The sequence below is a fragment of the Antennarius striatus genome, chromosome 3 (genome assembly GCF_040054535.1).
Source record: "Antennarius striatus isolate MH-2024 chromosome 3, ASM4005453v1, whole genome shotgun sequence".
NCBI classification, from domain to species: Eukaryota; Metazoa; Chordata; class Actinopteri; order Lophiiformes; family Antennariidae; genus Antennarius; species Antennarius striatus.
Genome location: NC_090778.1, coordinates 16040398 through 16067500, shown reverse-complemented (window position 1 = coordinate 16067500; position 27103 = coordinate 16040398). Strand labels below are relative to the sequence as shown.

Here is a 27103-nt window from a genome sequence, read left to right as displayed (position 1 = left end):
TCTCCCAAAAGCTTAATAAATGCCCATGTCTGCATGTAAACCAATAATGGCTCCTCTCTTCTACCAGGAAGAGGGAGAACTGATCTTTGAGGGCTTGCTGAATATCTTCTGGGGCCTGCGGCGGCCAATCAGGCTTCAAATGCAGGATGACCATGACCGAATCCGACCACCCCCCTCTTCTACATCCTGGCACTCTGGCTGCAATCTAGACAGCCAAGGGTAAGAGGTCCAGGCAGATTCTCTAAGAGATGGACACACTCATTGAGTCAGCAGTTTGAGTGTGTCTGTGTCTGTGTGTCTGTGTGTGCGTGCGTGCGTGTTTTGGCTTAACGTTGCAGATTTACTTCCATGCATCAAAAGTATGATTGATTCCCATTGTTAATCAATCTCTATATAATAAACCAGTTGTACGAGGTCTGTGGACAAATCTTTGACACCACACCTCACACCCCGACCAGTTTTGTCCCAACACACAACAGATCATCTGCTTTCAATAAGGAGCCACATTTTAGCTCTGTCGTGCCATTTACCAGAACGGGCTATTCTTGTTTCTTGCATTACAGAACTGCCAGGTGGGTATGTTAGAGATATGAAGTAAATCACGTTTACAGTCGGCTGTGTTGAGTCAGAACAGTTGGAACAGAAAGAAAGGAACATTCAAATCAGTTTTCCTAATGGAGCTTCAAAATGGTACTTATAATACTGATCCATCAGTCCAACATTCATCTCTCAAATTTAAACACCTTATGTGAAATACTTCAAAGGTGATGTCATGTAGGGACGGAAATGTGTTGCACAAGTAGTTAACATGTGGTGCCGTGGGTAGCGCTGTCACCACACAGCAAGGCGATTCCGGTTTCGCATCCTGCTCTGTGTGGAGACTGAGACCTGCCTGTGTATCAGTTTCCTTGTTAACAGTATTTTAACTTTGTTACTTTGAACTGTAAACAGCACTGGTGTTGTTAAATATAACATCAGCTGTTTCTTCATTGCTAATTCTCCTGTTTTATGTTTAAAGCTGCTCAAACGGCGGTGATGGACAGCAGGCGGCAGAACAGAGCTCACCCAGAGTGGAAGTGATCCCACCTGACAACCAGCCAGAGGACAACTGTGTGATGGAGGAACAGCCAGAAGGTGAGGGACATCTTTGTTAACTGGTTAATTCTAAATCACAAAACCTGTGCACAAAGGCATTCTAAGGTTTTACATCTTGCTGTAAAATAGCAAACAAATCAGCACTGTGTTTCTCAGATTTTTTAAATCCCATCTTTACAGGAATATGAGTCTTATTTTTCTTCCAGTTCTGAACACTTGCATCTGCATTCATTTTGCTAGTGATGGAATTTCTTTGCAATAATGTCGTTTTATAAATATTCTAATACATTCTTTTATGCCTTCTCTTCTAATATTTTCTGAAAATGTTAACGATTAATTACTGATAATCTGCGGTGATGATTACTGATTTGACAGATGATAGTGAGAGCTCTGCTCAGCTCCTCCGGACAAAAAGTGATGCTGGATTCTTAAGACGGGGCCAGCGGCGGTCACCAAGTGACCAAAGGAAGATCCGACGACATCGCTTCTCCATAAACGGACACTTCTATAACCATAAGGTGACGAAAGCTCCAAGTGTGTGTCAGCGGATCCTTAACACCTCTGAATGTAATGAAAATATATATGTTCACATAATTATAGTCAAGTTAATGTCGGTGTTTGGATTCACAATAACCCATTCATGTATATATATTTCACAAATATATTGATTACACATTATACACAAAGATGCAGAGCATAAGAAGCTGAATTCCTTGTTCCTTGTTTTTCTCAGACAGCAGTCTTCACGCCTGCGTTTGGATCAGTGACTAATGTTCGGATCAACAGTTGCATGAGGACGCCACAGGTGCTGCGAGTTCTCCTCAACAAGTTTAAGATTGAAAACAGCCCGGACGATTTTGCGATCTACCTCGTCCATGCGAGTGGAGGTGAGTGCAGTGTAAAGAGGCCTGTGTTTTTGTGTGTGTGTCATCAGCAATCAAGACCAGCACCTCATTACATTTTTGAAATTATTTGTTTCAGAGCGAGTGAAACTGAAACGGACCGACCATCCTCTGGCACTGAGGGTGATGCAAGGTCCATGTGAGCAGGTCTGCAAAGTTTTCCTCATGGAGGAAGACCTGGGAGAAGAAGTTACATACGATGTAAACCAGCAAAATATATTTTAGCGTTTTTCTTACTGACATTAATCTGGTTGTGTGTAGCCACGAAATCCTTTTGTGTGTATCTTCTTATTACAATCTTTCTCGATTGCTTACACACATTTTTTGAAAGCATGCTTCATACTCTCAGAACTCTACACACAAATCCAAAAACACACACACAATGGTCAATGTTTTGAAGCTTTACTTTCAAAACAATGTTATCTCTTCTCAAAATGGTGTTTTGTTGTCAAATGACAAACACAAACCATCAAATGAGTAGACATTTATAAGAACCATTTGAACACTGATGTGCTCAATGTAAAACACTGTGATTAATGGAAAACACTTCTTCTCCTTTCATCATAAGGACTTGGGCCTTTTTTGTTCAGTGTTACACTTACTACAGACCATAAAGAAAAAAGTGTTGAACAAAATTTTAGAATATTGTTTTTATACTTGGAACAGACAAATGCACTGTAACGAATATATTTTATTTTGCCCAACAAAAACAATGTACACAGTGTACAACCAAACCAACACAAAGTTGCAAATACAAAATAGAAAAATGCAGTTACAGTAAGAAAAAAAAGAAAAAGAAACTATGCTGCATCCTGTCTTCTGTTTGGATTTGGCCACAACACCTCCTCCACATCACAGGCAATGTTTTTTTTCTGGCTCTGCCTCTGTTGTTTTCCATTGTTCTAAAACAGACAAGCTCACCTGTTGCCCTTTCATGCTAAAGCTGTGATTGCTAATCGTAAAACTGTGTGGCAAGTGTTTTCTGATGTGGTGAGTCAGTGCACATAGTAGGGCAATTAAGTTTAGAATTTTGAATGACAGTGTTTTCCTTGTTAAAACAAGATTTTCTTCATGAAAATTGTGTCTAATGCAGAGAATTGTGTGTAGTGTTTTGAAACAAGTGTGTTTTACAATTGAAATGTGAGTGTAAAGCAGAAATTGTGTTTATAGTTTTTCAGAAATGGTTCAGGGGGCTGGTGCATGAGTTACATGTTGTGGTCATTGTGTTTCAAGTACCAGGAAATGTGTGTAAGCAATCGATAAAGACTGAAAAAGCTTCTGTTTTCATTGCGTTTCTGTTCTGCTCCACCAGGTGGCGCAGTATATCAAATTTGAAATGCCTGTCCTGCAGAGTTTCATCACCAAACTGAAGGAGGAGGAGGACAGAGAGGTACAGAAACTCAGGAGAAGGTACCAGAAAAATATTTTTTTATTATTATTATATAATTTATTATAAATATATAAATATGTTTGTTTATCCTCTTGTTTATGGTACCACAGTGATTTGTTCATCTGTTATGAACATACTAAACTTGACTCTGTGATGTTGAACTCTACCATGTGTATTTGGTATGTTGAGGAGGTTTTTTGTATGTATTTTCTCCTGTAACATTTATCTGCTTCTATTTGTAGGTACACTTATTTTCGCTGTAAGATTGAGAAGCAGCTCCGTTGTCTACCAGAAGGTGCGACATGCATGTGATCTGCTTGTCATCCTGCCAAAGCTTCCATCGTTCCCTCTGATGACCAAGAGAGTGACTGAGAGTCAGGGGAGGAAAAGCACAATACATCTGTTTCAGTGATCATCCTGCTACTCTGAATTTCTGTGTCTGCATGGACTTTTTGTAAAATCATCCAATCTGTCAATGTACAGTCGGTTTCTAACATGCTGGATTGTGTACATGTTAAGTGTGACCATCGCTGAACAGTCTTAACTCAGACTCAATCATTTTGCACTGATTCCTCTTTGTCATCACAGACAACACACCAGAAAGCTATTTCTCTAACCTCTCTGAAAGTACTTACAACCTTTTTGCGGTGCAGTATTACGAGCCTAAAATATGAAATTCTGTATTCGGTCTTGCCTTCACACTGCAAGCTGTTACCATAATCAGTTTGAAGCACAAACACATCGTGGTCCTCATGGAGTGCCTGTTCCAATTTCTCTTCAAGCACAAGTCCACAGATCTGATGTTCAGTGGGACAAAAACACGACACCAGTACAGCAGAACCCCGTCAGACCAGTCAGCCTCTGTCAGTGTGAACCGATCCAGACCACAACAACCATTTCTGGTCTCAGAATGTCCCACAATGTACTGTGTGCCTTTCACCGAACATCTCATAACATTTGAGACATTCAATGGAGGGATTATTTAGGGCCATGTGAACAGATAATCTGTCTATTTTGTGACCTTCTGTCTGTAACAACTGTCTTCCTGCAGTCATTCAAACTGAATGTTTAGGACAGAAGCTATGGGATTGTGTGAGATTTTGTAGAGATGTACTCTCTTTAGAAGTAGACATATTTTGTATGTATGAATTACTGCAGCTAGCAACTGAGCCACTGGTTATCTGAGCAAAGCACAAAGACTTAAAACAGAGGGACAGACCTGGTCTACATCCATCCAGAGGTAATAAAACCCAGCACCACTGAGTGTCAACAGCAAACGTTTGTTCCCCTGATTGTTCCATCACAAGCTGAGGTTGCTATGGTGATCAGGGAAGACATTCAGACATTGAATATTCAGTGGCCACACCATGAAGGGCTTAAAAATACCGTTGGGCAGTAGTGTGTCCTTGTTTTGAGGTCGAGCTGCCACACCACTTGAAGTCTGTTGATGGAAGCATGAATCAGTAAAACTGCTGTTCAGCCAGGTCATGGTGGATCTCTGTGGTCAGTAGAGTCAGCTGGACTCTCATCTAAAGGCTCCTTCAGAGCTACGAGTCCAGGTGACTTCATTCAACACAGAGATGAGCCTTTAGTAAGACAGCATGAAGACATGTTAAAACTTTTAAAGCACAATTAAAAGCTCTGGCAAATGAACAATTTTCAACATCTGTGAACACAGTGACTCCTGTCATGGTATGATAGACAGGCTATACAAAAACTATTATTTGAGCTGCCAGAAGAAGCACAACACAAGACTGAATCATCTTCATGAACTCTGACAACATGTAACTTTTAATGACATAGTAGAAGTAGCACAAAGCTTTGTGTGGGTTCAGTGTTTCTACAATTGTTGAAAAGGTCAAGATTGCATGCGTGTAATTTCGGGGCATTTTGTGCTGTATTTTCAGTAAATCATTCGACTTATCTGAACTTTTAGTTTTTAAAGTTATTTAATTAAAAAAAATAGAGTTGCGTCGATGAAAGATGATCACAACTGTAATGTGTTGTTTGAGTTGATGAATGAAACCTCACCCTGTTTATATGCTGTATATATACTGCATACACACACACACCACTTATTTTTGGCACAATTTAGTCGAACAGATGAAGACAAACGACAGGACATGGGTAAGCGCCCATGATCAGGAATCAATCCAACAGCCACCCGACAATGGCAGAAGCTTCTCAGAGATTCTGAGCAGTTTATTTAAATTAGGCCGTTAGGTAATTCAGGCAAAATTAGAAACACATAACTCCCACAAATGCATGTGCAGGTACTTGTGTCTGCTGTTGTCACAGAGCAGCTTAGAGGCTGTCAGCCAATGGGGAGGTGTGAGAAGCGGCGCTACCTTCCGTGTGATTGAGGCAGTCTGGAGGACTCCAGCTTGGCCCTGAAACACACTTCTGACTGTCTGAGGAGACGGAACTGCAGTCCCATTCTGTCACAGCGACAACAAGAACTCTATCAGAACTATTCTTCTTCAAAGAGCCACTCAACAGGTGAGACTTTGATTTCTCAGCGGAAAAATATCATTTCCTCTATTGTTCTTTTAATTGAATATTTTGTTTGTTCTGCTTTATCTGGTTTCCCCTCTCCTGCACAAATAGGCTTTATTTTTGGACAAAATGCAGCCAAAGACAAAGCTTACAAAATTCATCAAAATGATAAATTGTTTTTTTCCTTCCTCGTGAAGTTGTCCTACTGTAGCTGTAATCTGAGAGTCACTGGATTATTGTCAGACTAATTGACCCTGTGTAATTATAGCTCACCTCGCTTAAAGAGGACAGGGATTAGACAGTGTACTGTTAGGTGACGACAGTCTGAGAGTTTATCAATGGGAAAGGATGGATTAACCACACAACTAGCATATACCATTACAATAAACTTGTATTAACAACTGAATTTAAGTTTAAAAAAATACAAGTACCTTATTAACAGCAAAATAGTTTTGATTATTTTAATGTCACACTTGGTCAAAGAGATTTGTGTCATATATTCATTTAGCCTTTTGTTTGATAGAATAATAATAGTTTCTGTTTCATAGGTGATGATATACCCTTACCTGAAACCTCACTTTGTGAAAGATTAAAGCTGTTAAATAAAGGCGTAATATAAAATTTTGAATTAAAATAGGCAAGTGAAATAAGAAAAAGAGAAGCTCAAACTAGTGCTGTGTACATGTAATGATTGTAGTTACTCCACAGTTGAAGAAGGGACTAACAAAAAGCAAAAATACTATGTTTGACTGTCAGCAGCATGGAAGACAAAGGTTTTATTTGAAAAATATATACAGATCTAAAACCTTTAAAAATTAAATAATATTCCCTTCATTATGTACACTGTAATCACTTAATAGTGTATGGTACCAGGTATTTGTACTTCAAATGGAGGAGTACAGTTACAAATACACCACTAACAACACTTGTAATAATCCCATGTACACACTGTTTACGCCTTGCTGCTCTATCCTGCACCTCTGGATCTCTGCTGTATTAGCATGTGTGCATAATTACCATGAATATTCCATAATTTAATGTATGCATTTTTTCAATATGATCATAAATATCCATTTAAAATACTTTCTTCCTGCCTGAGATTTTTCTCTTTTAGCTATGAAGTCACTTTCTCATCGGAGATGTATTCGATATTATATTGATCCTTCCTGTGAGATATAGATTATAGCTTGAAACTGACTGGACAGTTTGTTAATGAAGAGTGTGTTGGTGTTCTGGTCATTCACGGAGCAGGTCCACAAATGTAAAACCAGATTACCTTTCATCCTGATGAAAAGGTTTTGGAGATTATTAGTTATCTGATCCTAGGTCAGGCGCCTTGTAAACACATTTACACAGTGTCTGTGTAAGTATGTTTTTGAAAGCTGGATTAACAGCCATGATCTGTACTGTTCTTAATTTAGGAGCCAAGCTGAGAATATCTCCTCAGTGGGTGTCTGAGTGTTACGTCATCTACCTGGGTTACAATCATTTTGCCAATATTAGTAATAGTAGTTCTATTTTTGCTGCTTATAGGGCACAAAGTTTATACTTTTGATTCTGACACAGAGATATGAGTTATTATTAAGTGATACCTAAAGTAAAATATTATAAATAAATCATGTACGTATAAAATCAGCTTTTGTAGATTACATAAATCAGGAGTGTAAAAAATTTCTTCTCAAGCAACTTCAGTTGTCTCACATCAGTAATACTAGAACAGCTGACTATACACAATAATATTAAACACTTTTTTCATTATTAATTAAGTTTTCATTTTTATACATTTAGTTGAAAATATTTTGTTCTTGTACTTGGAATGTTTGAATGGGGATTTGTTCTTTTCCCTAAAAGTACATTTTTACCTTTTTAAGTTTTTACAGAATGATCAGTTTCTCATATGAGTGTGCCGATTAAATAATTGTACTGCTGTTTTTATTAGTACCATGTGGTGTGTCATCTTATGTTTCATTAGAATTTGTCCTTCCTCCATCACTGTCGAGATCTGAACGGACTACAATAAGCTGATCTTTTCAGTCCATGCAAATGAGTAATGATTAAAAAACAAACAGAGAAGTCTTTACTGAGTTTCTATTGGTCAGACTGAAACACGCCCCCCTCCTGATATGTTCCCCCTGTATTTCTACAGGTAAAGCGTGATGTTGGGCTGGCAGAAACTCCCCCTCACAGTGACCCTCTGCCTCCTGCTCCTCGCTACCCTGATGCCCGGCTATGAAGCCCGTCGTGGAGGCAGCTTCGGCCGAGGTGGAGGCGGCTGGGGCCGGGGTCGTGGCTGGGGGGGCGGTGGGGGCCAGGCCTACCGGCCCGTCCAGAGCAGTGGCCCCAGTGCTGGGAAGGTCGCTGGGGCAGCTGCTGCCGGAGCCATTGGAGGAGCGATGATTGGCTCAGCCATGAGCCGCCCTGGGTATGGGTACGGCTATGGTGGGGGATACGGAGGTGGATATGGGGGGTATGGAGGGTATGGTGGATATGGGGGAGGTTACTACCCACGATATGTGGCTGGTGGGGGCTATGGTGGTAGGGCTGGCAATGAACCAGAGGGCTCTGGAGATATGGAGTATTACACTGGAGCCGCCATTGGCCCCATCTCCAGCGGGATCATCGTTGTCTTTGGCTCCCTTGTGTCCCTGCTGGGGGGCCATTGGCTGGCAGTCATGTAGAGCTGGGATTCCTCAAGAAAGACTCAGATCCTGAGTAAAATTAACCGAAAAAACTTGAAAGTAAACAACTATTTTTGGTTTGAACGATCCTCTGATAAAGCTGTCACAAATTAGTTTCATTAACGCTTCAGTGGCAGACGACAAGACGAGGAATTCCACCCATTTAACCCCTACAGCACCACCGCGTGACACCAGGCTTCCACTTGCAAGTGGATGAACAAAGAAAACATTTGTTGCGACATAAATTGACAGGATTAGTAACTAAATCTGTACATATCTCTTTTTAATGTGACAAGACCTTTTGTATTTTTGACCAATGCGGTATTGATGATTCCATGTTTAGCGGCAGGAGATCTGTGCAGATAGATGATGAACAGATTAGATGTTTAATCAAGCTGCCTCTACCTCAAGACGTCATTTCAGGGCCAGAGTTTAAAGCAGCTTTACGCCTCCTGTGACGCAGAGTTGCATCGTGGGACAGGTCTTCAGACAGATCTTGATTCTGTCCGTTCTGAATGTTCAGTGCATGGCATGTACATGTAAACACAATCTAATTAAAATATACGTTTCATGATGTTTTTGGACTCATGCCCAAAACAAAATGTTTGGCTGTGTTCAACATTGTTATATAAAAAATAAATAAAAACTCTAGAGCAAATACATGTGTTGAATTTCATTGTCAGCATAATATGACCTTATTGATGCAACTGGAAATTGTGTTTTTGTAAGTTTCTAAATGTTATTACAAAATCATATTCGAGTTCTACATGATGAGCTTTATTTACAGTCAATCCTACGGACAGGTTTGCCCTGATGGACTGAACTTCTGCTTATAATCATTAATCTTCATATAGTCATTAATCATATAGTGCTAATTTTCTCCTCTCAAGGTGACACTTTGATTCCTTTCACCCCTGATTCAAATATAAGACAAATGACAACACCCGTGTATCAGTGAAGTAATCTTTATTTGATTAGAGGAACAAAAGGTGCAGGGTCTTCAGTACTGCAGTAAATAAGTTACCTCACTGTAAAAGGCATACGTGTCTTTAAAAGTGATATAAGTGCGTTTTTAAATACATTTTAAGTCATACAGAAGATGGCATAGGCAACAAATAACACCATAACATTAGTACACTGGTAGGTTTAAATCTGATTCATGCTGTAGTTCTGCAGCCAATAACCACTGGTCAGGATTGCGGTTGTCAGTATGAAGTGACTGGACTGATTCTGATGTTTTGAGGATAGGAGCACTCAGTGTGGATTAATCCAGAGGGAGAATGCTATTAGGGGGCCTCATCAATTATTGATGTAAGTGGAGTGGAAGAGAAGGCTTCAATCCAACACGACGACAACGGTATAGCTACTCACTTGTTACGGATTGTTCACCCAAAATGTTCACAGGCTCCCAAATAATGAAACTGTTAGGAAATGTGTTCAGCGGAGGTATTAAAAAATGTAATTTTGTCAAGAACTTTCCGATCGTTGACAGTAAATTTCCGAGATATGCCTTTTATTTGTTAATATTACAAAACTTTTTATAGGCCTATTTTTCTAGAGTACTTTGCCATACATAATTAGCAATGATAATCAGCTGATCAGTAATATGGTTTCGTGCCAAAAAAGAGTACTACAGATGCAGTAGTTACTTTAAGGATGTTGATAGAGAAGTACAGAGAAGGCCAGACGGAGCTGCATTGTGTTTTTGTAGATCTGGAGAAAGCTTATGACAGGGTGCCCAGAGAGGAACTGTGGTATTATATGAGGAAGTCTGGAGTGAGGACATGAAGGTAGTTGGTGTGAGAGAGGAGGATGCAGAAGACAAGGTTAGATGGAGGCAACTGATTCACTGTGGCGACCCCTGAAGGGGAAAAGCAGAAGGATCAGCTGATAGTGCAGGATAACAGTCACTTTATTTAATTGTGGTATAATTGTATAATACCAGGACGAAAGTATAAAAGACATTAGAACATATGCAGCACCCCACAAGGCAATGACAGTGCACATAAAAAAAGATTGAAACAGTACAGTATACATGAATACCCACAAAGAGCACATTGTTTGCATTGAATCCAGTTATTGATCATAAGGATAGCAGCATGCATACAATGTATTTGGATGGTGATGTGTAAGAAGCAACAGCAGGTATGACTGTCTGTCGTTAAGTATGTTTTGGTATTTCAATAATTATATAATGATTAAGTAATTACAATAATTATAATATACTGTATAATCATGAAGACATTACAAGTTAGAGTATAAAGTGCTAATGCAACAGTGGACAGAATATTAGACAAGGTGTGGTATTAATTGATTATATTTCATTCACTTTTTTTTTGACTTGTTGAACTGTTTCTAGGTGGTTTTCCTATGTCAGTTGTACACTTAAAACACATTTATGTGATTACAAAGACTTTCATTTGTACAAATCATCACCTAAAGATGCAAGATACTCCTTCTCGAAAGCTGTGACACAAAAAAAGTATATTTTTTAATTAAATGAATGAATGAATGAATGAATGAATGAATGAATGAATGAATGAATGAATGAATGAATGAATGAATGAAGTGAAATAATAAATAAATGCAATAAATGATAAAGCACTTCACATCTGTCATTATTCTGGATAATAAATAAGATGAAATTAGAAAACAAGGAAGTACTTCTGGAACACACCAAACTAATGCAGGGGGAGTCAGAGGTTGAGTCACTGGTTCTGTGTAGATGGAGTCTTAATGGACTTTAATGGGCCAAATTCCTCTCTCCCATCAAACGTTATGGATATGTGTGTACCGTTAATGGAGTCTTTGTGTTCCACAGGAAGAAGACAGAAATACAATCTGCTATGCTGTCCAACTTTTCAATTTTGTTATCTTGAATACATACATCAAACATGCAATGTCATATACTGTATGTGCCAGCTGTGCGGTGCCAGTGAGGAGGATGTAATGCATGATATTAAATAATGTAAATATTACGTCCACTTACAACTTTTCAACATAGCTTCAGGACAATCAAGCAAACAATCAGACCAAGTTGAACTGCAACTAATAATAGTGGCATCATGGAAGCATCATTAGCATGTTGCTATTAGATAGCATTAGATAAATACTGGTGATCGCAGTGAGAAGCCCACGCGAGTACACCAGTCCTTGAACGCCACCTCCCACTTCCCTGAAGTGTTCTTCAGAGTAATCCACATAAAGCTCCACACATCTCCTGACCTTCAGCTGCGTGATCAGGTCCGGGTAGCCGATCTCCACAACACTCACTGTATCATCAGGAGTCGGAGGAACAGGATCTGCTGCAGACTGATTCAGAGAAAGGGGCGTTGGAGGAGCAGAGCTGGAGGTGGAGGAGTTATCTCCTGCAGCGTTGTCACTAGACATTGTTTTGTTGATCGTATCGGAGTCAGAGGAAGCAGACAGAACAGTTGCTGGCTGTTGATTCAGAAGGTCTTTTCTTTTCAAGCATGAGTCCATGTAGCTGACGTAGGCTATGGGTGGTCGGGTGGAGACTCTGTTGTAGTCGTTCAGGTCATTTGTCTTATTTTCATATTTCCTGTACATGTAGTGGTTGTAGAAATATTCCTCCCTGGAGTTGCGGAACTGAAAATGAGGACGTGGGAACGTCCCTAACCCGTAGCCCAAGGCCATTCCGATCATCGCACCTCCTGCTGCTGCCATTACCGCACGGCTCCCAAACCCTCTGGATTCATCAGAGGGGGCCACGCCCATTCCATTCACCGAATTTGAGAAGGAAGAGCCGCCGCCAGCTCGATGGCCCTTCTGATGAGAACCACCTCGATACCGGGGGCTCAAAACTTTGTTTTTGGGGTTCTTGTTGACGTATCCCCACCTATGAACACCATCAGCTCCACGACGCCCATAATCTCCATCACCTTCATAATGTCCATAATCTCTATCATCTCCATGACGTCCATAACTTCCATGACCTCCATGACCTCCATGAACACCATGATGTCCATGACCACCATGGGTTTCTCCGTACGGGGAGCCTCCAGCACCCTGGGGGTCTCTCTGACTGGGTTCCCCAGAGTGTTTGGGGGTTCCACCATGAGAGCTGGAGCCCTGAGTGTTGTGGTAGCCCGTATTGGTGTGAGTGTGTGTCCTGTCTGAGTTGGATGAGGATGAAGATGAAGATGAAGATGAAGATGAAGATGAGGATGAGGATGAGGGGGGCTTCCTACCACCACCCCCTGATCTCTTGGCGAGTGAGAACTTGGGATAAATCAGAAGCATCAGACACAGTAGAGCTAATAGATTCATCTTCATCTTCATACTCTGAGGGGTTAGAGAGAGAAAAGGGAAGTTATGAAAGGGAAACTCAGGATTTATATTGATTTTTTCTTTTGTTTCATTCTCAAAAATACATTTTTTTGTCTAATCTAAACCACATTGCAATATTTATGTACAACCAGGATGTCAAAAAGATAGAAAATTGTGTAAAACTTTTAGAAATGAATTTCACTGTTGGTTCATTTGATGATCTTTTTCAATTAATATTTTTCCTGGAATGGAATTTAATAAATTCCTATTGTTAAATGTCACAGCTCAATGTGATGTTTGAAAATTCCCTGTAAAATGAAATTCCTTGTATCTCGTCAGTCCAAAGCCTCCAATCTGTTAGAGCTGAAGATTGTTACTGTGTGTTAAATAAATGACCAAAATATCAGCGAAACATATTGGAAGTAAGGTTTAGGAAGTAAAATTTTAGATGTGAATTAAAATATAAAAATACAGATGAATTAGAAATTACTTTCATCAAAGCCAAACCCAAGCACATCACCAAGTAATAAATCCTATTCCACAACGTTAAGGAATACTTGAGAAAAATTCTCGATCTGGATGATGAACCTGATCATTTGGGCATAGATTATGTCTCCAAAGACATCATCAAGATCTGTTGTTTACTGTTTGATCAGTTTTGCTAATGAGTATTAATAATCAATAATAATTCTCATGTCTGACAACCTGGAGACACTTCATGTTTGGAGAGGTTTTTATTTCACGGATCATTTATGACACTATTTGTAGCCCGTCTGTATCCATTAATCACCTAACCCCACTTAAGTAAATGCATTTCCTTCTCCTCCTCCTTATCTTTCTCTCCTCCCCCCCTCCCTCTATCCTCCTCTTCTCCTTTTGTTCCTGTTCTGTCTGTAACTGATAATAATCGATTGTACCAGCAGAGTCCTACTGTCAGGACTTAATGTTCTCAGACTCCAGCCCGGTTCTGTGTGGTGATGACTGTAACACACATGAACCCACAGAACACTGTGGACGTGCAGTTCTTCATGTGGGTCTGTGCTCATCCACCGCCCTCCAATCAGTTTGGCTCGTGTCAAACAAGCAATAATCCAATAATGAATGAATTAAATGTGCTAAATTATTTCTATGTTTTAAAATGTAGAGAAATCACTGCGTTGCTTTTGTTTTTTGTGCTAAAAACAGAGCATTTAATTTTCAAAACTAGTTTGGGCGCGGTTAATTTGAATAAAGGACTGGTCTTACCGTGAATGAGGAAGTTTGTGGGTGATTTTTATTTTCCCTGTGGTCTTCTCCGGAGTCCTGACTGATCACACTGTCAGTGTGGATCACATGAGGAGGGATGAGGCTGTGGGTCTCAGGGAGGCAGGAGATGGAGACAGCCTCACTAAATACATTTCTCAGCACCCATGTGATCACATCAGGGCCGTTCATAGACGCAGGGCCCTGGGGGTGCTCTGTCCCCCCTACGCTATCACATTCTGTCTTCATGAAACACACCATTCAATCTATCTTTGCTGCTCCTGCTGCCAAAGGAAAATAGTGACTACATGTGATAGCAAAACACATCATGTATGCAATAGTACAAACTAGTATTTTGTAATCTTCAGTGATAATTAGTAAAAAAAAAAAAATTTCAAGTGATAAATAATTCCACAAGCTGAGGAAAGAAATAAAATGAGACAAGTTTAAATGATCTTAACATAAACAAACATGTATTCATTCTTTTATCCTCTTGAGACAAAAAAAATCTTTAAACGTGTCTGATGTTACATTATTATTATTGTTGTTCTGACGAAAAAACAAAAGGTCATCATTTACCCAGTGGACTGTTTCAAGACAACCCACTTTAGAAAGGTTATCCTCCATAAATGTGTATGTGTTGGGGGTTTTACGACACCACTCCTGCAAACAGGTTATCAAAACTAGCTGGCACCAAAAGACGATTAGAAGAATTTGCTAAAAGATTTATTTCATTCAACAAGTAAGTGGATTGCTGAGTGAAAATTCACTTTGCAGTGTGTGGACATGTGTGCTGAAGAATTTTTGCAGACCTTACAGCTTACATTTTTGCTAAAACTCCATGGCTTTGGAGTTGTGGTTTAAAAGTACCATCTCCCCTTATCCTCAATCTAGATGTTCAATCATGGAGCTCAGAGGTGAGATTTTACTTTTAAAATATTTCAATAAAATTATTTAAAATTAATACAGTTCAGTGTTTTGGATTAAATATTAAACTATGATTTAAATACATATATTATATATATTTTTGTATTTATATTTATTTCATATATATTTTATGAGGCTGTTTTATACAGGGGCTGAAGCAGAAGGAATAGAGCGAACTGATGCGTTCTTTATTACTAATGGCGCCACCTGCTGGTCATCTAACATCTCTCCTAAATGAAAGTCCTTTGTTAAACATATTACAGTATGTGACCCGAGTCTTTTGAAAATAAAATAAAATCATATCTCGATAAACCAATAATTAACTGAAAATTATTTGTATATGTGTGATTTTGTGGTGCATGCTGTTTGTAATTACATACTGGTGCCATGTCTCCATCTTTCTGCTTCTTGACTACACCCTTGTGCATTTTGCACCCCTCCTAAAATATAATCTTTCAAATCAACATTACGACCTAGTTCCACATTCAGTTGCACATAGAAGCAGAACATAAGTCATTTCAGAGTATTTTTATTCTCATTGACCAATTATCATTTATTTCTATAGTGTTAGCACTTTACCCTTTCTTGCCATGTTATAGTGAAAAATTGCTCCACAATCCAAATCATTACACATATTTGCCTCAAACAATCAACACTTTTTTGGTTCAAGATCCACATATACTCAGTTTCATCAAAATGATGTTGACTGCAGCAAAGTAGGTTTAACACGGTTTAACAAAAACAAATCATTTTGTGGTGATTTCAAGAAAGACTTTAAATTTGGTGTACTGTACATCAAGGAGTAGGCTTTGTGATAATTCTACAAGTTTGGTGATGCTTACAGATTTTTATGAGAAGACAAAAGTTTTGAAAACAATCTTTTCAAATATGTCTTCATCCAATAAATACCAGTTGGACACTCCTTTGTGAAACTAACCCACCTCGATGAGAAGGAACTGAGATTGGAGACAACTTGGAGATACTTGATATTACCCAACAGGGCATTTTAGTCAGTGTTCTGCAACCAGAGTTACAGCAATGCACTATCTTTGGCCTTGTTGACTATTTATATTGAAAGCGAATCAGATCCAACATTTGTCGATCTGATTAAAACAGGTGTCCAGTCAGTGCGTGATGTAAACAAACATGAGGTAAGTTATCAGGGAGGAGATGGAATATCTGTAGGAGACTACAGAGAAATAATCTGTCAATAACAGGAGAAAGAAAATAATATTGGGTCAAGAAAATATCAGAGACACCAGACACACAGAACCAATCCAGTCATTCATATTCTTTAATTGTTGAACAGTCTTTGAAATCACAACAGATGCCGCCGATTGTCAAATATCCGCATCGACCAGCCAATGGTGGCTGTTCATGAATAAACTACTTTAATCAGTTAGCATGTCCTCAGAATGTGTGGCAAATTTGGATTATCTTTAAATATTTTAGCACATTAACGATGATAATGAAGCAACAAATCAGATTCTTAAGGTTCCTTTCTTAATACTTTTGCACCAAGAGGTGCAGAGCTAACCGAAAAACTGCATTTTCATCAGCATGAACATGTGATTTTGAAGTAACGACTCATTCGGAACAGAATTGATACTTAGGTCAATAGGGGGGGGGAGTAACGGGGCACTATAAATACTCTCGAGGTGAATGTCAAATATATAAATATGTGCCCTGATGTAAGGTGCAAACAGTCGCTCTCGTAGGCACATATGTAAAATTATTATAACTCTTCATTTGCTTAAAATATGCTTTTATTTCTGGAATCCAGTGTGGGTTGTGGATCCTGGTCAGTCGGAGACAAGCTTTAATGGAGTTGCAATGAAGTCTGATTCAAATGATGTCAAATGCATAACGGGGTTGGGAGGGATGTAAATTCAGCATGAAGGCTGCATTTATTTTATACAGCACAAGCGTGGTAATCTTACAGCTCACATATATATTAATGACAACGTAATGAAGTAAAATATTAATTTTTATGCTACACATTTACTTCTCTTACTGCCACCTTAACAAAAATAGTATTAATCTCACTTGTGGCTTTAGGATTTTAGCTTATGCTGACAATATATTCATCTGGAAACAAGTATTTTCAAGGAGGAAATCAGACTTCTTTACCAATTAGAGCAGAAAGTAACTGCCATGATCTGAAGTCGGGCCACAAATCTTGTGAATAAGAAGGACTCAGGTGTTTTGAAACCTTTACGTTTTGCTGAAGCGCAGATTCAGAACGTGACTCCTCTTGCACATCACTGTGGTCCTTCTTACTGAGCATGGATGACGGTGGGACAAACACTAAACCAAATAGTTCAGCAAATTTGTTTGAAAACCGATGACGCATCTCCTATCAGGAAAATGAGAAACGTTATCCACATAAAACAAAATAAAACTGATAACGAAGACAAAAAAATATACAAGATATTTACAAATTTACAGGAAGATAAGGGGAGAATCGAGCCTGAAAGGAGACCCTGTGAACCAACAGAGTGCAACGGGAGTGTGTGATGGATGGTTTTGGGCTCAATTCCCAGGACACTGGGTCAGAGAAGTAGCACCGTTGGCTGTCCGCCAGTCCAGTAACATGTTCGGATACAAAGAAGCGTGCAACATGGTAAAGCAGAAGGTCATGGGGCACCATGAGGCGACCGAGGCCAAACGGATGAGGCTGCAGACCTTCACTCCTCAGGAGTTCATCTCTCCCATCGATCCCGAGTCTCATGCTCCTCTTCACACACCGTTGGCACTCATCTTGTTCTTTTGAGACACCTCTGTCGCTGCCTTAGCCTGGGGGACAAATCAGACAGCGTCCACATCTGGCGTTACCCTTTGATAACGTACTGAGAAGTCTGCTGGGAAATGTCAGGTGACATTAAGCAGCACAAATAACACAAAAATAATCTGAAAGTGCTTACAACCACATTTAAAAACAATAACAACACACCTTGGGGCTTTAACTTACCTGTAAATTTTTCATTACTTTGTCACATGCATCAAACTTTCTCTGCTGTAATCATGTACTTTCTATGAATGCTCAGAGGCAGTCTTTCAGAACAGCAGCTGTGGTTCCCAGTGAGATTAACTGGTCATGTGAGGAAGGTCAGAGCCAAGAAAAACTCACCAGGTTATGTAACCCTGAAGCAGTTTAAGTATAGAGCTGGTCGTTCACCGGTGTTTGGTTCTTTACAAGAAGAATCTACTTAAGTACTTTAATCTCTATGATCATGATCCCCTTGTGTTCACACTAAACATCAGTTTTAATTTGATTTTTAGTTGCCAAGCTTTGCAGACAGACTTGTGGGGTTGATCTCGAGGAGCAGAGAGTCACTGACATCAGAAGAGAGTCAGGAGTGGACATGTTGTTTCTGGAGGAAAACACCTCCACAGTCACACAGAAGCCTGCTCTGACCTGCTAACCACACAGGAGTTGACTCTTGACACGATTCAGTGTAGTTGATTTATCTGGACTTTAACTCTCAGCCTGTCTGCAGCAGTGACTCAATGCTTTATAATTAGTCTGTCTTTGTTCTGGTTGACTGATACCTGCAAAGAATGGACTTCATAAAATATCTACACAGGACACTAGAAAAAGAAGCAGGTGACTCATCTAGTGAGGGAAGTTCACGTGGTTCACAACTCACCCTTGATCACTAGGATACGGCAAATACACAACAATGAGACCTCAGTTCAAAACTAAAGAACTTACGCAAGTCAAAATTTAATGCGCTTCCTGTGAACGTATGTGAAGCGACTTTTTCCTATGAATTCCTTCAGGGACATTTGGATTTTTCTAACTGACCCTCCATTAAATCATCAGAACTCAAACTGGTTTGTGTGGATCCAAAGAAACACGCGTCACCTGAAGGACTTCAGCAGGAGTCAGTGGTTTGTCAGAAGCCAGAGGGGCCCTGTCTCTCATCTCCTCCGCCTACAACACAAAAACAAAAAGAATTAACATGCAGGACGGGGGGTCAATCTGAACGGTTTGGATCTTCAGCACCAATGCACTATGGGTGTGTGTTTTACTTTTCGTGCATTTATTGAATTTCCTGCTGGTGTCCTGGGTAAACCAGTGAATCTCTATAAGGTCCACAACCTGAAGTCCCGTGATGCACAGGTCCAAAAATGTCCAGAATACAACTAAATTCTAATGGATTAAATAAAATAGGTATAAATATGTAGGTGGTCATTAGAGACACTGACAGATTTTTTTTTTTTTTTACCATTGGACACCCGAACCATGCTCCAATGTTTAGACTTTGTGCTAAGCTAATCATTTTTGGATTTAGCTCATTTTGTTTCTTTACGGAAAAAAACATTTGACATGCTTTTATTTCATCTTATCTTCCGCTGCCCTGTATTTTGTGGCTATATTAGGCGTGCACTGACCGGCATGTCTTTGATAATGCGAGCAGGGTCGGCCAACATATCGCTGCCGACTGAGGTTACGTTTGCTCCCGTGTTCTCCACTGCAGGAGGAGGAGCAGGTTTCTGCAAAAAATAGTTAGAAATAATTGGATAATACCACATCCCACAGATGACTGCAGAGTAAAACTGAAATAAGATATGGAGGAGACTGTAAAGGTCAAACCTCTAGTTTGGGAACGGGTGGGATGACGGGGGGCTTTGGTTTGAGGTCAGTCAGATACATGGCTCTGGATAGCAGCAGCAGAGAAGGAGGAACGTTCTCCTTCAGGTGGAGATCCAGCCACTGCATGGGGAACAAAAACAGCGTAGAGGTTTCATTCTGGGACTCACACATAACTTTCTCCCAACAGAAGAGACAATCTCTACCCTTGACCCGCTCACCTGCTGCAGCTGCTGATGCAGCTGGTCGGTGGTGAGACCCAAAGACCTCATCCCTCGACTACGACACGCCGCCTGTAGTTCAGACACACTCATAGCCGCCACGCCCTCCGCTGCAATCATCTGTGAAGGAATAGAGAGAGGAGAATGATTACATCGGAAGGAACAGAATGAAATTACGGTATTTTCCGCACGATAAGGTGCACTGGATTATACTGTAAGGCGCACTGTTGGTTTTTGAGAAAATTAAACGCATCTGTTCTCGACCAAATTGGTTTTCGACCAGAAAATCCGAGAATTTTACGTCTCTGAACTCGACCAAAATTCGGCTCTCGACCAAACCGAAAGAAGCCGAGCGTACCTGAACGCAACTCGCTCAGGAGCCGAGCGAACTCGAATGCCCACGATGCTTCCTCCGTAGCGCATTCGTGTTCAAAGTTTGATAGGATATCTTTTATTAAAATAAAACACAGCGTCTATTTCTACCCCTTTTTATTTATGGTAAACAGTATATAGTGCAACTTAGAAAAAGTTGTTTTTTAGACTTGGAACGGATTAAAATTATTTAAATTAATTATAATGGGAAAAATAGTTTCGGAATTTAGAACAACTCGCTTTTCGAACAGCCTTCTGAACGTATTATGTTCGAAAACCGAGGGTTGACTGTAATATCTTCAGAGCCAAAGGAACGGTACCAAGTAATGGAATGAAAATAAGCAAAACCCTTGATGTGGTATTTCCTTCTTCTGTGACAGTTGTGCATTATTTCCTGTAATGACGATTAAAATGAAGCAGGCGGCACCTCGACCATAAAGGTCCCACTGCTCTATCTCACCTCATCGTCTGACTTGATGGTCCTGAGCTGCATCATCAGCTGAAAACGCAGCAAGTTGTTTGTTCCAATGGGCTGCAGCTCCAACAGTTTACAGAGAGCGACCAGCTGGGGGCGCTCTAGGTGCTCCAGCGTCAGTTCATCCTCAAACAGCTTTGAGAACATGACGATGTCCTTTGTTGTGGGTTGTTCACCCGTACCCCGAACCTGAGACAAACACACGGAGACACCAGGCTGAGCAAATCTGATCCAATTATAGATAATCAGAAAAAAAGCACAGACCTTATTTGGGCACAGAATTGAAACAAACACTAAACGTTCACTGGGTCTACATTTTACTTTCATAACTAGCACTTTGGGTGTCAGAGTCAGATGAGCGGTAACCAACCTTCTGAACGTAGGTGGAGAAGCGCTGCGTCTCGTCTTCCGTCTGAGCTTTCGCCTTATTCCTTCGCGCCATCTCAGCGATGGTCTCCTGAAGGAACTTGGCCAGTTCCAGCTTAGCGGCGAGACCCTTCTTCTGCTTCTCCTCCTGCATCAGGAGGAAGTTTAGAAAAACTTATTACCTATGATTTCACCTTCAAAGACAACACATGCATGTGTTTTACTGGTCATTGTGTCTAAGAGTGACATAATTTTTAGAATAACAAACATGGTGTCCCCAACATTTCAACCATTCATAAAGGGATTATCTATCAGGAGGCCGTTCTGGAATCACATCAGACTAAAAAATGCCAGAGGTACCGGAGAGGGAGATACGGTCCTGCTATCATACAAGCCCAGTTTTAACTCTCAATGATCTGTCACTGGATCAGAGGCCGAATCACAGCAAACCAGGGAAGTATTCAAGCTTCAGAACAACCACAGGTCAACTGGACCAAACAGAAACTTCCTGGTTTTAGCAAAAAAAAGGAAAGATACACATTCGGTAAAATATTCTTGAAAGTTTTTTCTGAAGAACTCATGCAGGTTTGGAAAGTAAGTGGATTTTTGTTCTGTAGTGCCAAAAGTAAATTGTCTAGATTTGATAAAGTCTGCGGCCTGGAATGCAGGAATGTTTTGTAGAGCGACTAGAATCATATATGGAAAGTTACATAATCAGAATGAACTGATCCGTGGGTCATTCAGTTGACGTGTGTGTGTGTGTGTGTGTGTGTGTGTGTGTGTGTGTGTGGACATGAACACCTGCCTTTTTGGACTCTGTCTCGAAGGTGGATGGCAACATCTCAGGAAAGAGTTTGAGGAATACAGGCAGAAGGAACTCCATGAAGGGGACGATGATGAAGACCATGAAGGGCACCAGACGGAACAGGTCGGCACAGGTCCTCATCAGCTGGACGACACACAGAAGAAACGCTCATTTAACAAACACTGGATGCTGATCTGGGCCAGCAGCTCAGCATCTCCTTCCTACATAGCCTCAATGCTCGTTAATTTTGTTTTAGCGTGTGCAAAACTTGAGCAATGGAGGGAAAGTTCTGTTCCAACATGTTCACAGATAACAGCTCATAACAAAGACCGAATCTGTCCATTCCAGTGGGCAGTGGCAGACCCAACAATATTTAGTTTTCTGAATAAATAAGAGTTCAAATGACCACAGTGTGTGACAAATGGTTTACAACCTGTGTAAGAGAACTCGTGTGTGTGTGGATGACTACACAGTCCAACAGGTCTTGTTATTGACAGTTTCACAATTAATGACACAGGAAACGATCCACACTGTGAGAAGGTAAACAAAAAAGAATTACATGTGAACTGAAAGTGACGTTTAACTAAATTAAATGAATAGTTGGAGTTGATCTGTTTTATATTCCACTGACGTAAGCAGCAAAAGAACAGATATTTGAAGACCAGCAAAGATGCTAAATGGACGCTACAGAAGCAGTTTTTCTCGACTAAATAGTTTGTCCACTGACTGGTTTCTTTCTTTTCTTTGCTCAGTTGGTGATTCAGTCATTAATTACGGATCATAAATTCTCAAAATGTTCGTAGAGAGTTTATGCTATGATATCGGCATAAAACACAGAAAAAGACATCAAATAAAAAATAACTTATAAAAAAGCCTGAGCGGCACAAGCAGTGAACATGAGGGATGGGGTTTAAGTAATGCTAGGTTACCATTTGATGTTCATTTATCCACTAACTTATTGTTGTCAGTAAACATATTTGGGATCATAGTGTGAGGGTTTTTAAAAAGTGAATTTGTTGACTAAGGATCTGTGATCGGAGACGGACCCCAGCGTCGCATCCTGGCCTCCAGGTAGCGCTCGTGTGAAAGGAGTTCTTGGACCGATAAGATGACGACTGCTCCTAATAAGTGGTTTTAACATACAAATACTGTACGTCAGACAAGACAGTCAAAGCCCTGAGGCATTGATCATGTCTGATGGCGCTTCTCTTAACCCAGAGACAGCGAGACAGGAGGGGAACCAGGGCGACAGCTTCTAGAGCCGAGCCCTCTGCTGAAGAAACCAGACAGACACGCTGATGGGGCCTCAGGGCAGTGGGAGTGGGAGTGGGGCAAACTTACATTACAAAAGAAGTTAAAAGTGTTGGTTGCTGGTTTGGTTTGGTCAGGAATTCATGTAAATTACTATTTCTTGTGACAATGAGCACAATGACGTTCAGCTGTCGGTTTAGTGGACGAGGTTTTGTCTTGTTAATGAGATTCCGTTGAGTTAGTTTCATGTTGTACAACTCCTGGATTAAAACCTTAACTTGGTAATGATACTTAATAATATGGGGTCTAAATAAACACATTAAATCGTATATTACATCAGTGATGGATGGGGTCTTCTCTCCCTTGATTCAAATGCTGATCACTGCGTCAGAGTTTATTTGACATCTATCGCAGTCGGTTCTTCAGCCTACAACACAGAACTCTGGCCGCGATGCAGTGGGGGTTTCAGTGACGCTATATGTGCAGTGCTTTTAGGTATCTCTACCAGATTTACTAAAAAGCCGACTGAATGCGTTTAATAACATTGCTCACCCTTCTCCTCTCCCGGCGTGTGAGCAGCTGTCCGTGCAGCAGCCTCCAAACCATCCGGCCTGCGATGCTGATGTCGATGCCGAGCAGCCGGAAGCCGTTGTAGTAATGCTTCAGCTCGTCCACCACCCTCTGATACACAGACTTCTTCACAACTGCCCTTTCCTGCACCGCGGGGGTGGCAGCAGCAGCAGCGGTGGTGGTGGTGGTGGTGGTGGTGGTGGATGTGGAGGTGGACGTCGCTGTGGGAGCTGGTGCAGTTTGGGATGCGGTCGCCACGGAGACCTTTTCAGACGAGACAGACGTATCCTGGACCGCTTCAGGTGAGCTCTTACTGTCCTCCTGCTTAATCTCTTGGAACTGAACGCTCGAGGTGTGCAGAGAGTTCAGCATGGTGGAGATATGTCCAGGGCCCATGGTGTGGTTACAGGGGGGGTAGCCATAGCGAGAGTGTCTGAGTGACAGCAGGGGCAAAGAGTGGCGAGGAGGGTCCAGGTAGAGATACGCTCTGGAAGACAGAGAGGAGCAGCTGCGCCTCTTAGACAACAAGTAGGATCCCCTGTCGAAAGAATTACTGGTTAGAGCTTCAGGAGAACAACTTCATGACCTGACCACTGGGTCAACATTGCTAATTTACTCTTCTGGTAAACAATCACAACAGTAAAAAAAGAAGAAGAAAAGTAAAAGTGGTTTATCATTTTGGCTTCTCATGTTCCACATCATCACAAAGTCAAGGTAACTGGATTTCTCCATACATCCGTAAAATTATTTAATCTGGAATTATATGCGCAGCCAGACACACCCTGGATTAACATCTTGATGTCCTTCGTTTAACACCAGAATTGATCTGATGTGTCTTTCTTATCATAGATCGATAGATACTTTAATAATCCCGGAAGAAATTATGTTTTGAATATCTAAGAGTCATGTTGGAAATGAGTAATAACACCAGCAGAAATATACAGCCATTGTTATCTTCTGTCAGATAAGCTGTTACTTTATCTGCTGGTTGTTCGGTCACTTTAACCACTTACTAACCCAACCTACAAAATAACACACATGCTAACAAACATCCTACAAAGCCGACATTTGAGATTTTTTAAAGGTTGAGTCATGGTTTTGGAATTTCTGTTTTGTTTTGCCTGATTTCAAGTCCAAATCCCAAAGATAATTTAAATCAGAGATATAAAAACAAACGTGCATCTAAATAAACGATGTGATGACACTGATATGTCACTATGTGATCCAACCTTAATCTAAAAATGCATCACAGGCTGACATACACATACACATGTCATACACAGCAATCAGGTAAGTCTGACTCAGGTGTAAACCAAGATTCCTGGAAACGTCACGTTTATTCACAATCTGGAGCTCAGTTTCTATGACGTCATCACCTCTTGCGTGTGATTTAAGAGATTAAACGCAGTGTGTACTCCAGAGCCAGGGATTAGTTACTGTACTTTATGACCAGGAGGCCGTGAGCCTGGTTCTACCTGACAGGTGTGATCCCTCACCTGGATCTGGTGGCTGCCAGGAGCACCTGGTGACTGAAGCCGGCCATCGCTGAGGCAGGTCGGGGTTTTCTGTTGGGAGCAGAGGAGGAGGAGGAGGCAGGAGAAAGGGCAGAGAGGGAGCATGTCAGGTGTCTGATTACAATCCACTCCCACATTGACGCAACAGGCCGACTGGAAAAATACTCATGGACAGCATGGACACGGATCTGTGCGACCGGACGTCACAGCTGCAGCCCTTAAACCCTCTGGTTATGAATGAAACAAAGCTACAAGCTAACAAACAGAACGCATCAGGACGTTTACATGATGTAACAACACAACGAAACACAACTCGACACTCACTCAATTTCGTTAACTGACAAATATCATATTAACGTTCATTTTCATAACATGTTAAAACCATGTTATGGTTTAACATAACATGGTTTTAACATGTTATGTTAAACCATAACCAAAGTCCTGTTAGCGATGCTAACAGGACTTTGGTTAACACGAAAGTCCTGTTAGCATCGCGGCTAACTAACGTCTTTACGCGACTAGCTAAATGGTGCCGGTAAATAAAACAACACTGTCTCTGGGATCCAATCTGTTTAATGACAATAAGATTAACTCACAAATATTAGCTATCGGGGTAACAAACTAATCCTATAATCTGTTTATCTAACACTCTCGAAATGTGACGACTTTAACAAAGTTACCGGCAGTCCAGCGTCCCCCTCAGCGGAGTGCTAGCTGTGCTAGCCGTGCTAGCTGCCCCGCAGCTCGGTTCCTGCTAGCCTAGCCGCTCCAACAGCAGCAGCGGGGCGAGCGGTAATGAAATGGCAGCTAGAACCACTCACCTCCAGCGTCAATGACGGGGCGTCGAAAGGCTTCTGTGGAACACGTGAATGACGTAATCCATCCAAAACAAGCAGTCCGGATAAACGGGGACAACGAAAATGGCTCCTGATGAGGTGATAAACCCATTTACGGTGGGTTTATTCTACCGAATCGCTCCCAGATGCGTCTTGTTCCAGTTCTCAATGGGTCAGCCTATTTGTGCAGCCATCGCAGCTGCGTTGAGAGTCATACTGTACGTGCGTGGAGGTTGTACGCGAGTAGACCGAAGATCGTATATTAATAAGATGAATACCTCTGACGCATTTCTCTGGGCCTTTTTACTTCATTCAGCAAAGAGATGCACAGCTGAGAAACCTCTAATTTTACACAATTGTATGTTTAAAAAATAATAAAGTTTAAAAAAACAATAATAAAAGTACTTTGAGTTTGAGGTTATTCCCATATCCTCCTCCAAACTTTATGTGAGCAGAGTTGATGACCCAGACTATGTTGTGGTTACTTTAGCCAAATACTAGACAACCCCAAATCAATGTTGAATTCATCATTTTAATTTTAGGTTTTCCTCTACTCCAATACTATATATCAATGCTACAGAACCACCACATGAACCAGAGGTGTTGCTGGACAAAATCCAAAAGATAGATAGATAGATAGATAGATAGATAGATAGATAGATAGATAGATAGATAGATAGATAGATAGATAGATAGATAGATAGATAGATAGATAGATAGATAGATAGATAGATAGATAGATAGATAGATAGATAGATAGATAGATAGATAGATACTTTAATAATCCCGGAGGAAATTGCACATATCCACTGCTCAGCCAAACACCAGGAAAAAACAAAAACAAAACAGGACATACCACAAGACATACACTACACTAACAGACACATGTAGCATTAACAGGACATATACTAAACTATAACTAAAATATAAACAGTATAAAATTTAAATATAAACAGTATTAAATTAAATTAAATCCATTTAACCGCGTGCTGACCTCTTCACCCCCCCCCCACTCCTCCTGAGAGAGTCATTGTACCCCCTGATGGCACGGGGCATGAAGGAGGACCTCAGCCTCT

The 27103-nt window shown here is 40.7% G+C and overlaps 4 protein-coding genes across 9 annotated transcripts in view; 2 read left to right on the top strand and 2 right to left on the bottom strand.

Annotated features, from left to right (window-relative positions):
- rassf2b (Ras association domain family member 2b) overlaps positions 1 to 4664 on the top strand; it is a 10901-nt gene extending 6237 nt beyond the window's left edge. For both annotated transcript variants that reach the window (XM_068311283.1, XM_068311284.1), the window contains exons 4-10: positions 68 to 219; positions 1019 to 1134; positions 1471 to 1613; positions 1829 to 1982; positions 2077 to 2198; positions 3310 to 3407; positions 3630 to 4664. In XM_068311283.1, the coding sequence (XP_068167384.1) occupies positions 68 to 219; positions 1019 to 1134; positions 1471 to 1613; positions 1829 to 1982; positions 2077 to 2198; positions 3310 to 3407; positions 3630 to 3699 (855 nt within the window). In that variant the 3' untranslated portion in view covers positions 3700 to 4664. The remainder of the gene's footprint in view (positions 1 to 67; positions 220 to 1018; positions 1135 to 1470; positions 1614 to 1828; positions 1983 to 2076; positions 2199 to 3309; positions 3408 to 3629) is intronic.
- Positions 4665 to 4818: 154 nt separating this feature from the next.
- sprn2 (shadow of prion protein 2) lies at positions 4819 to 9212 on the top strand. Its single transcript, XM_068311286.1, has 2 exons — positions 4819 to 5886; positions 8030 to 9212. Exon 2 carries the CDS (start codon positions 8040 to 8042, stop codon positions 8559 to 8561), a length of 522 nt encoding a protein of 173 aa, XP_068167387.1. The 5' UTR covers positions 4819 to 5886; positions 8030 to 8039; the 3' UTR covers positions 8562 to 9212.
- Positions 9213 to 9585: 373 nt separating this feature from the next.
- Positions 9586 to 14221, bottom strand: prnpb (prion protein b). Its single transcript, XM_068311397.1, has 2 exons — positions 14097 to 14221; positions 9586 to 12866 (listed from the first exon to the last, which is right to left on the bottom strand). Exon 2 carries the CDS (start codon positions 12861 to 12863, stop codon positions 11625 to 11627), a length of 1239 nt encoding a protein of 412 aa, XP_068167498.1. The 5' UTR covers positions 12864 to 12866; positions 14097 to 14221; the 3' UTR covers positions 9586 to 11624.
- A 2057-nt stretch (positions 14222 to 16278) lies between these two features.
- letm2 (leucine zipper-EF-hand containing transmembrane protein 2) lies at positions 16279 to 26246 on the bottom strand. 5 transcript variants are annotated; one of them, XM_068311212.1, is made up of 11 exons: positions 26013 to 26246; positions 25174 to 25242; positions 23660 to 24215; positions 21857 to 22000; positions 21056 to 21199; positions 20671 to 20874; positions 19839 to 19958; positions 19621 to 19740; positions 19419 to 19520; positions 18889 to 18957; positions 16279 to 17816 (listed from the first exon to the last, which is right to left on the bottom strand). In XM_068311212.1, exons 2-11 carry the CDS (start codon positions 25218 to 25220, stop codon positions 17760 to 17762), a joined length of 1563 nt encoding a protein of 520 aa, XP_068167313.1. In that variant the 5' UTR covers positions 25221 to 25242; positions 26013 to 26246; the 3' UTR covers positions 16279 to 17759. The 5 variants fall into 5 exon arrangements, with proteins under 5 accessions (XP_068167313.1, XP_068167315.1, XP_068167314.1 ...); XM_068311214.1 differs by having other exon boundaries at positions 23660 to 24164; XM_068311213.1 differs by lacking the exon at positions 26013 to 26246 and adding an exon at positions 25872 to 26005.
- Between the last annotated feature and the right edge of the window lie 857 nt (positions 26247 to 27103).